Source organism: Coenobita brevimanus, chromosome 68 (genome assembly GCF_032717465.1).
Source record: "Coenobita brevimanus isolate Jiangsu-jjx chromosome 68, ASM3271746v2, whole genome shotgun sequence".
Classification (NCBI taxonomy): Eukaryota; Metazoa; Arthropoda; class Malacostraca; order Decapoda; family Coenobitidae; genus Coenobita; species Coenobita brevimanus.
The window spans coordinates 45,960,056-45,971,550 of record NC_137021.1 but is presented as its reverse complement, the minus strand read 5'-3'; the positions used below and the strand labels follow the sequence as shown (position 1 = coordinate 45,971,550).

At 41.1% G+C, this 11,495-nt stretch overlaps 1 protein-coding gene across 1 annotated transcript; it reads right to left on the bottom strand.

The window, feature by feature from the left end:
• Window positions 1-8,666: 8,666 nt before the first annotated feature.
• LOC145405893 (uncharacterized) lies at window positions 8,667-9,977 on the bottom strand. Its single transcript, XM_080277148.1, has one exon. It carries the CDS (start codon window positions 9,975-9,977, stop codon window positions 8,667-8,669), a length of 1,311 nt encoding a protein of 436 aa, XP_080133274.1.
• Between the last annotated feature and the right edge of the window lie 1,518 nt (window positions 9,978-11,495).

Sequence of the window (11,495 nt, the reverse complement as noted above, 5' to 3'; positions counted from 1 at the left end):
GAGTGTGACAGTAGGAAGAGAAAGCGAGAGTGATAATGAGTGGAGAGAGAAGGGTGGAGGTATGAAGGAGAGAGAGAGAGAGAGAGAGAGAGAGAGAATGATGGGATTAAGGCATTAGCGAATAACGAACGGGAGGATGTAAGGAGAAGGGAAGGGAGATGAGGAAGAAGTAAAGAAGCAGAGGAGGGAAGAAGGAAGGATAAGGAAATAAGGAAGGGAGAAGGATGACTGATGGAAGGAAGGAGGAAGGTTAAAGTGGTATGAAAACTTTAATTTGACCTTGCCGTATGACCTTGACCTTTGACCTGTACTCAACCCCTGTGAAGACAATCCTTGACCTTTATTTCACACACACACACACACACACACACACACACACACACACACACACACACACACACACACACACACACACACACACACACACACACACTGAGCAAAGCAATATCCACCTCTCACCATCGCACACGCGGGTGTAACAAAACTCCTGCAGCCAAACACAGGCCACAAAAACTTACAGCCCAACAAAGTCCTCTGCCAGAAAACTTGGCTCAGTTCTTGTTGGGTTTCGCTCCCCCTCAAGCAAGGCAGGTTGAGTTTACCCAGCGAGAAGAATGTGTGTGTGTGTGTGTGTGTGTGTGTGTGTGTGTGTGTGTGTGTGTGTGTGTGTTCCCAACATATCTTGAAAAGCAACTATGTGAAACTCTGTGGATGTGCACAAGCCTGTTACTTTTGGTGAGGATTTGATCAGAGACGACCGAATGTCAGCCGCCATATGTATTTCAGTGTGGATGGCTTTTCACGAAACACAGTGACTGAACTCTGTCGAGTTTTGCGAATTTTCTACAGATTTGGTTTGTAAGAAATTTGTCCCTTAGCCAGCAACGTATTTTGGAGGGCGATTAGCATTCGGCCTCCGAATGATATTGTTTCATGTTTTAATTTTTTCTTCCCTGGGGAACAATCTTGCCGGCTTCTGGCCTTTGGTTTCTGCTTCCTTGCGTTGAAGAAAACTAGTCGTATTACGATTTTTTTTACACGGTCGTGTGTTTCTCAAGAACATAATTATTTTTTTCTTCCCACTGTTGACCTTACATTCCTTATTTTCAATTAAGCTTAAATTAAACACATAACCACCGTTATAATTACCGTACTTGTAGTACAAACTGCTATAATTACCGTACTTGTATTACAAACTGCTATAATTACCGTACTTGTATTACAAACTGCTATAATTACCGTACTTGTATTACAAACTGCTATAATTACCGTACTTGTATTACAAACTGCTATAATTACCGTACTTGTATTACAAACTGCTATCATTACCGTACTTGTAGTACAAACTGCTATCATTACCGTACTTGTAGTACAAACTGCTGTCATTACCGTACTTGTAGTACAAACTGCTATCATTACCGTATTTGTATTACAAACTGCTATCATTACCGTACTTGTAGTACAAACTGCTATCATTACCGTACTTGTAGTACAACTGCTATCATTACCGTACTTGTAGTACAAACTGCTATCATTACCGTACTTGTAGTACAAACTGCTATCATTACCGTACTTGTAGTACAAACTGCTATAATTACCGTACTTGTAGTACAAACTGCTATCATTACCGTACTTGTATTACAAACTGCAATAATTACCGTACTTGTAGTACAAACTGCTATAATTACCGTACTTGTATTACAAACTGCTATCATTACCGTACCGTACTTGTAGTACAAACTGCTATCATTACCGTACTTGTAGTACAAACTGCTATCATTACCGTACTTGTAGTACAAACTGCTATCATTACCGTACTTGTAGTACAAACTGCTATCATTACCGTACTTGTAGTACAAACTGCTATCATTACCGTACTTGTAGTACAAACTGCTATCATTACCGTACTTGTAGTACAAACTGCTATCATTACCGTACTTGTAGTACAAACTTCGCTAGGGGGGCCGGGTCTCCCCGGGGCTTAATTAACTGGGTCTTGATATGTCCCATTTTTGGCCTCAAACTTAATTAACATTTCCCATATCATTAGCAAGTTGACAGACCGCCATTTTAATGACTTCATTAGCAACTTAGCCGCCTTGCTCCGCCTCTCCCTTGGCCATCATTAACCACGCTAGTCTCCTTGGTTAGGCAAGCTCCCTAACACCTTTTACTAAGTGATTTATTTTCATTATTACACCTTGCCATCCTGTTCTGTGTTACTTGAATCATTCCAGTATCACCATACTCTGCATAAATATACCTACAGAAGGATATTAACCAACCGTATCCCAAAATAAATCGGTAAGGAAGAGGTGTTAGGGAGCGTCCTTAACAGGCGAGAATACGAGCCCAGGTGTGTTTTAGTAATGCATTTTTATGGCCAATATAATTACCGTACATTTGCTGAGGAGGCTGCTTAACACCTTCCCCTAAGCGATTTAGTTGGCTTATTACGCCCTGCTGCTCTATTCTGGGTTACATAATCCTTCCAATATCTCCAGACTCTCCGTAATTAACCTACAATAGGATATTAACCAGCCACATCCAAAAATAAATCGCTAAGGAAGAGGTGTTAGGGAGTTTCCTTATCGCACGAGAGAACTTGTACACGACTGACCTTTTAGAGGTGTGGAGAGGTGGGAGTAGAGGTGGAGGGGTGGAGGAAAGGAGAGGAGAAGAGAAGGGAAATGAGGACGACCTGGAGGAAACTTGAAAAGATGGAGAGAAAATGGGGGAGCAGAAAGGTAAGATGATGGTGGAGAAAATCAATATTAGTCGTGACAAAGTAGATAGATAGATAGATAGATAGGTAGACAGACAGACAAACAGATAGATAGATAGATAGATAGATGGATAGACAAACAGAATGCCTAGCGTAGCGTGGATGGGGTGGCTACATTTCAAGGGGGTAAATGGTATTAACTCTTGCCGTGCAGCTGCATCTGCATCAGTCTGTTCCACTTCCTATTATCACTCCCTACTCTCTCCCTGGCCCTCCACTTCACCCTTCTTCCTCTACCCCTATGTCTTTCTCTCTTCCCTCTCCTCCCTTATTTCCTTCCCCGCCTCCCTCTCCCCTATGTCTTTCTCTTTCTCCCCTCTCCCTTATTTCCTTCCCCGCCTCCCTGTCCCTTCACCCTCCCTCCATACACAGCCTGAGTGCTTTGTGACACAAGTTTGGGAATGAGTGCAGTCGTGCACCCCCTCCGGACTCCCCCCCCCCTACACCCCTCTCTCTCTCTCTCTCTCTCTCTCTCTCTCTCTCTCTCGTTATTGTCTGATCGCCTCCATTGAACTAAGAGAATGCATCCAATTAGTAGTAGTTGTGTTGGTCTGTGAGGGGAGAGAGAGAGAGAGAGAGAGAGAGATAAGATATAACTCGTTTTACTATTGATGGAAATAGTATGTAAATATATCAGCAGTAAAGGCGCCTCCTAAGCTAAATAAAGTCGTCTGGTGATAGCGGCAATAAAATGGATACCTCATTATCAAATTACAAGGTTGAAGCAGACCCATAATAATAAATAAAAAATGTAATAAGTTAGAAGTCATATCTTGTTTACTAATTTCAGGCCTTCCAACAAAATGCCCTGAGCCGCATACTAATTACGTTATATAGAGGTTTTTAACACTGCGACAACCCGCCACACTCAAAAATACACTCTTCCCCAGTCTCTCTCTCTCTCTCTCTCTCACACACACACACACACACACACACACACACACACACACACACACACACACACACACACACATCATATAACTGGGTGAAAACGAGAGGCTGGAAGGCTGGAAACTGGCTAGAGAATGAGTTTGTGATATTTGTGAGAGGGTACTGACTGTGGCAAAATTATCTCTTTGCGTAATATAACGTAACCAAACTCAACCAAAACTAATCTGATACAATGTAACTTAACCTAAGCTAATGCAACACAACACCGCCTAATCTAACCTAATCTAGTCTAGTCTGGTCTAATATATCCCAACATGACCTGTGGTACCCTAACTAAACCTATCTATCTATCTATTGCCAGACGCCTCAATCCCGTTTGGGGTGGCCACAAACAAATCGCCTCCAAGTCGCCCTGTCCCCCGCCATCTCACTGCCCTGCTCCCAACTTACACCCCCCTCTCTCATATACCTCTCCACCCCATCCCTCCATCTCATCCTCGGCCTCCCCCTCCCTCTTCCCCCCTCCACCTCACTCACATACACTCTCTTCGTCAGTCTTTCACCCTCCATCCTCTCCACATGGCCAAACCACCTCAGTGTATTCCTCCTAACGCTTCCTATCACATCCACATCAACACCACAACGCACCGTTATATCCTCATTCGTCAGCCTGTCTCTCCATGTGACTTCACAGGCTCCTCTTAAATAACTCATTTCCACTGCTCTCACTCTTGACTTGTGTCCTTTCAACAACGTCCAAGCTTCACTTCCATACCTTAGAGTTGGTATCACAATACTGTCATGTATCTTTTTCACTTCCATGCTTACTTCCCTGTTTCTTATCACTGCTTTCAAAGACCCAGCAACCTTTCTTCCCTGCTGTACCCTTTTAAGCACTTCACCCTCCAAACCTCCATCCTTACTCATCACACTACCCAAGTACTTAAACGTACTTACATTTTCCAATTCCTCACCATCCAACCTCACTGTACATTCACTGACTTCACCTCTCTCGAAGACCATCACTTTACTCTTCCCTACATTCACCTTTAGATTCCGTTTCTTACACACTCTCCCAAACTCATCCACCAAGCCTTGCAGCTCCCCTTCGTCTTCACTCAACAACACAGCATCATCTGCAAACAACAGCACAGGGAGTTTCCAAACACTATCCTCTCTCACCAGGGCCACTCCAACATCCACCACCCTACCTTGTACCTCTTTTATTACCCCATCCATGTAAAGATTGAACAACCTTGGAGACATGACACATCCCTGTTTCAACCCAACTTTCAAAGAGAAAAATTCACTTAGTTCACCATCCACACGCACTGCAGCCTTCGCACCATCATACATACTCTTCACAGCATTCAACAACTTCCCATCTACTCCATATATTCTTAACACTTTCCACAATCCTTGTCTATCCACCCTGTCATATGCTTTCTCTAAAAAGCATATGACTAAACCTAACCCTATTTAATGCAGTCTAACACATCCTAAACTAACCTGTACTAATCCAGCACAACGCAGCCCAATCTAGTCTAGTCTAATCTAACCTAACATGAGCTGTGGTAACCTGATGTACCTAACAAAACGCAACATAACCTAATTCAACCTTATCAGTTAACCAGACCAAACCAAATCAGACGTAACCAGTCTAACCCAAGATAACATTAACAAACCTAACTCAAGCCAGTCTGAGCTCAACGCTGGCAACCTAATTTGACCTACTAATCTAACACACCGTAAAGTAACCTAACCTAACCTATCCTAACCTGACGTAACATATTTTAATTTTTTCTAACTCAGTCTGAGGTAGCTTAATTTAACCTAGAGTAAGCTAACCTACCTTACTGTAGCATAACCAAGTCTGACTTAACCTGTTACGCCTAACTGAGACTAATCAACCTAACCTATCACAACAGAACCTCATCTAATGTAAGCTAACGCAACGCAGTACAGTATAAGTTAATCTAACCTCACCTCACCTCACTTCATCTCACCTCACCTCACTTCACTTCATCTCACCTCACCTTACCGCACCTCACCTCACTTCACCTAACCCAGCCTCACCTCACCTCACCTCACCTCACCTCACCTCACCTATCCTAACCTCACCTCACCTATCCTAACCTATCATAATCTAAACCAACCCAACTCAACCCAACCCAACCTAACCTTACCTTCTTTAGATCGGTTTCCCCGTCTCTTCCAATAGTTTAATCTTTTTTCTTTTTTCTTCGTTTTGCTCCTCATTTCTTCCTTTTCTCTCACATTTATTTTATCAATTTTTTCTTCTTTACGTTATCGTCCTCCTCTTCTCCCTCTTTCACTTCCTCTTCTTTGTTTCTCCTTCTCCTACTAGTACTCCTCCGTTCTTCCTCTTTCCATCTCTCTCCTTCCATCTTCATCTTACTCCTTCTTTTCTTATTTGGTATCATTCCCTCTCCCTTCTTCCTCCTCCTCCATCACCCTCAACTTCTCTTCATTGAGTTCCATTTTTCTCTCCCATTGTCATTAGTATTCCTCATCCTTCTCCTCTCTCTCTCTCTCTCTCTCCATATATATATATATATATATATATATATATATATATATATATATGCAGATAGATGTATCGGTAGATGATATCAATTTAAATATACGTAAATAAATATATTTATTTATTTGTCCTTATATATAGTTTTATGTCCTTATATAAATAAAAGTATATGCAGTACATTTATCAGTGAATTAATACCCATCTGTTTCTATGTCATGTATCTTTCAGTGTGTATTTCTCTGTTTCTATGTCATGTATCTTTCAGTGTGTATTTCTCTGTTTCTATGTCATGTATCTTTCAGTGTGTATTTCTCTGTTTCTATGTCATGTATCTTTCAGTGTGTATGTATCTGTTTCTATGTCATGTATCTTTCAGTGTGTATTTCTCTGTTTCTATGTCATGTATCTTTCAGTGTGTATTTCTCTGTTTCTATGTCATGTATCTTTCAGTGTGTATTTCTCTGCTTGTCTGTCAACCCAACTACAGTAGTTGCCGGTATATCTACCTTCCTCTTATCTACTCCTAATCCTCTTCTTTCTCTTCCTTTTTCTTCTTCTTCTTCTTCCTCTTTTTCTCCTTCTCCTCTTTTTCGTTTTTTCTTTTTCTCCTCCTCCTCCATCCATCATGCTCCTTCATTTAAATCTATTTTTAGTGTCACATCTCTATCCCCCACCTCATAGCGTACACTTTTCCTCCACTCTCTCTCCCTCCCTCCTCCTCCCTTTCCTTTTCTCTCCGTCTCCTTATTTCTCCTGTTCCTTCAGCCCTACTCTTTTCCTCCATTTTCTTTAGCTTCCCTCCTCAGTTCTTCCTCTTCCCCTTCCTCCCTCAGTCCTTTTTATCTCTTCCTCTCCCTCCCTCTCCTCTCCCTCCCTCTCCTCTTCTCCTTATTTAACCTTCCTCCCTACATTCTTCCTTTCCTTCCTCTCATTTTCCTTCCACCTCTTCATTCTCCTCCCTAACCGGTCACTTTTATCTCCTTTATCTCTCCCTTCCTTCCCTCCTTGTTTCCTTCTTTCTTTCTTTCCCTTCTTACTTCCTTCCCCCCTCTTCTTCCCTTCCCTTCCCTCACTTCATCTTCGCACTCTCTCTCTCTCTCTCTCTCTCTCTCTCTCTCTCTCCATGGGGATAATAGGTCCTTAAGGGAAAGTAGGTCAATGGAGGTAATAGATCCTTAAGGGAAAATTGGTCCATGGGGATAATAGGTCCATTGGGTAAATAGGTGCATAAGGGAAATTATGTCCATGGGGAAAATAGGTCCATGGGGAATTAATTTCCTGGGGGGATATTTGTCAGTGCAGAACAGATCCAGGGGTTGGTGGGTTGACCCCTACAGGATGTACCACACACACACACACACACACACACGAGAGAGAGAGAGAGAGAGAGAGAGAGATGGAAACATTATTATGAGCTTGAGTCATTTATCACATAGTATACTTGTACCTTTTCCTTTAGCATCAGATTGTTTAATTCACATATTATCACATCTGAAAGATAGATAGAGTGCATCCTACGCATTAATATTCCTCGGTCGTAATAATCGTACATATAGAATAAGGAAGAACATTACCATTAGTGTTTATGGTAATAATAAGTATTAATTATGCTAATGAATGAACCACTGACATTTATTGAAGCTCAGTATACATGTATTATTATTATTATTATTATTATTATTATATTATTATTATTATTATTATTGTTGTTGTTGTTGTTATTTATTATTTTATTATTATTATTATTATTATTACATTATTATTATTGTTATTATTATTATTATTATTATTATTATTTTATTATTATTAGTTTTGTTATTAGTAATATTATTATTATTACATTATTATCATTATTATTATTATTAGTAGTAGTAGTAGTAGTACAACAACAACAACAACAACAACTACTACTACTACTACTACTACTGCTGCAGCTGCTGGTCGCCTGATTAAATTTTGGGCCAAATTGTGCCAATGACCAGGCTGTAGGCCCAAAAAAAAAAAAAAAAAAAAAAAAAAAAAAAAAAAAAAAGGTTGAAAAAAAAATATATATATATATATTTTTCGCCATAACTCCTTTCAATTTCGTCACATCGACATGAACCCAAAACCTAAAGGTGCATCTTTCAAATCTGCATCCTATGACATGCCTCAGTACATCAGGGGGGTCACCCCCCAGTTAGCGGTAGTGGGGTCGGGGGTAGGACAAAAACTCACCGGATAAAAACTCATCGGACAATAATTCACCGGACAAAAACTCACCGGCAAATATCTAAGGAGGACAAAAACTCACCGAAGTAAAAGAAAGTTTTTTATATGTCAGATATGTTTAAAAATGGTATATTTATGTATTAAAAACTTTAAAACATAGAAGATTATTTGAACTATAATACTGAAAACCTGGTCCATTAAATGAGTTATTCAAAACAAAGTGAACTCCTAGGTTTAAAAACGGACACACTGCCCAACAGCTCGAAGGAATTCCTCTGTCGATTTCCTACCGGCAACTATATCTTCACATAAACTCTTTAAACGTTTCTGAAGACGAACATAGTTTCTCTTGGTTCTCTTCTTTGGAGGCTCCCCTCTGTCATCCTGTAGCATCATGGTTTTGACTAAGGCTTCATCCTTCCTAATGTTTTCAATAACAGTGTAAAAAGATGGATGAGAATGACCAACAAGCTGCTTGAATGATGAATTCCAGGTTTCACTCATATTGTTTGTTCGAGCTGCATCATTTAAGGTATTACTGTGCACGTTCCATATACCTGGCAGAAAAGGAGGTGGAAGTCGTCGAATATTGGCTTGTAGTGATTCTGGGCCTTCATTATTTCCAGGAAGTCGTACATGACGGAATGTACCTGTAACATATGTCCTGTCGAAGTATGCAAGGAGGTCTTCAAATTCTTCAGGGGTGTTGTCCTTCAAAAACTGCATACCTTCCTGCACCTTCTCTAATGGAAGAAATGCTAACCCATCCATCATTCCACAGAACAGTCTGCAATCATCATTTTCACGGTAGCAATTCACAAGCCCTAATTCCTGTATCTTACGCCACGTACTTTGCGTCAAGTGGAAGAAACATCCTTTAGTGGCTACATGAGGACCTAAAATGGTACTGACAGCTTGCATGGCAGCTTTCTCAAAATCTAGTACAATTTCTGTGGGATCTGGTGTAAACCCTAGCCTTTGACACCCATCTACAACACTTTGAAGCAGTTCTTCATATATATTTTGTGACTTTCCTGACAGGAATGCATACACGCAAGAAACTGCTGTTTCGCCTAATGGTGCTCTAATAACATAAAGTTGCTGGAAAATTTCTGGAGCCATAGCATAGTTCCCGTCCATGAACCACGTACGGGCCCGGCACAGTAATCGTAAGCACTCATCAGTAGCATATACAACCACTCTGTTGCAAGCATCCGCACCACTGTCATGCAACAGGAATCGTCGTGGCTGTTCACCAGATGTACGTTTCCAATCATCTGTAATATTTAGTTCACGTACATTTGCAGGTTCTTTAGGTAATGCACCTCGCCTCTGCCGACGAAGATCACGTCTGCATGTATCCAGCTGACCAATGTGGGCACGAACCTCGTCACTTGCAGATTCCAATCCCTGAGCAAGCAGCTGGTTTGGGCGACCTTTAGTTTCTCTTGCCTGTTGTTTTAGGGTTGCTCTTAATTTTGTGACAGAAACTAAGGCTTCATCTGCTTCATGGTTGTGATCAACAAAGGAGCGCGGATTCTGCATCTAAAACCGAAAAAAAAAAAAAAAATGAATTCAGTGTTAGTTCTATCTATCTATCTATTGCCGTCGTCTACACTGACTACACTGCACGCACTTCATCTTCCAACTTCCATCCTTACTCAACACACTACCCAAATATTTAAATACCCTCACATTTTCCATTTCCTCCCCATCTAGCCTCACTCCACACTCAGTCGCTTCATTCCTTTCAAACAACCTCGCACCTTCTTAAATATTCCTTATATTAGGGAAACACAACCTTAATGAAACTCCTTACATTTACATCCGTAGTTAGGGCTCCTTTACATTTCAGGCTTGATTGTTGACAGCACTGCCATCGTATCCACTCATTCTTCGATATCTTCTTCACGTACATATATCCATGAACGCACAGCTTTTGGCCACCCTTGTTGTTTTTGATGATCTCCATTGCTACTGATATTGATGTGAGAAACCTGAACACCAATACAATAACGGATAATTCAAACATGTGTGTCGAAGCATGTTTCAAATGTTTCAAGAAAAGCTGTTTCTAAAGCGTCGTATCCTCTTTATCCTCTTTATCCTATTCATAGTGTCAAAGCCTGTTTCAAATGTTTCAAAAGAAGGTCTTTTTAAAGTGTCGTAACATGTTTCAAATCATTACTCGTTTTTATTCTCATTAGATATTGCTCGGTGAGTTTTTGTCCTCCTTAGATATTTTTCGGTGAGTTTTTGTCCGGTGAGTTTCTGTCCAGTGAGTTTTTGTCCAGTGAGTTTATGTCCGGTGAGTTTTTGTCCGCGCCCCAGTGGGGTCAGTGTCAGGTGGGTCGGGCCTAAAATTTCAAATGGGTATAAAATCGTGAACTTTCACCCGATTTACTCCAAATTTAATATGTGACATCTTTGACTAGATATCCTGTTGTATTTATTAGTCAGCACTAAAATGATTGCCGGGGACGGGTTTGCTGTGCCTCGGCACCGCTTCTTGTTTATCTTTTGTTTGTTAGGGTCTCTCTCTCTCTCTCTCTCTCTCTCTCTCTCTCTCTCTCTATTCATTCTTACCTACATAATTATACTAATTATACTTTGTCGTACTGTACACATCTGGTTACAGCAATGAGCAAAAGGTGGCCGACGCGTCTCTGCCAGTTGGGGCGATGGAAGGTGTTAACGTGAGCTGTTTTGACGTGACAGCAAAATGGCACACACAGCAAAATGGTACACACAGCAAAATGGCACACACAGCAAAATGGCACACGCAGCAAAATGGTACACACAGAAAAATGACACACACAGCAAAATGGCACACACAGCAAAATGGCACACACAGCAAAATGGCACACACAGCAAAATGGCACACACAGCAAAATGACACACACAGCTGGGTGAGGAATGAGATATATGGAAGGCAGGACACAATGCTGGCTGAGGAATGAGATATGTGGAAGGCAGGACACAATGCTGGCTGAGGAATGAGATATATGGAAGGCAGGACACAGTGCTGGCTGAGGAATGAGATATATGGAAGGCAGGACACAA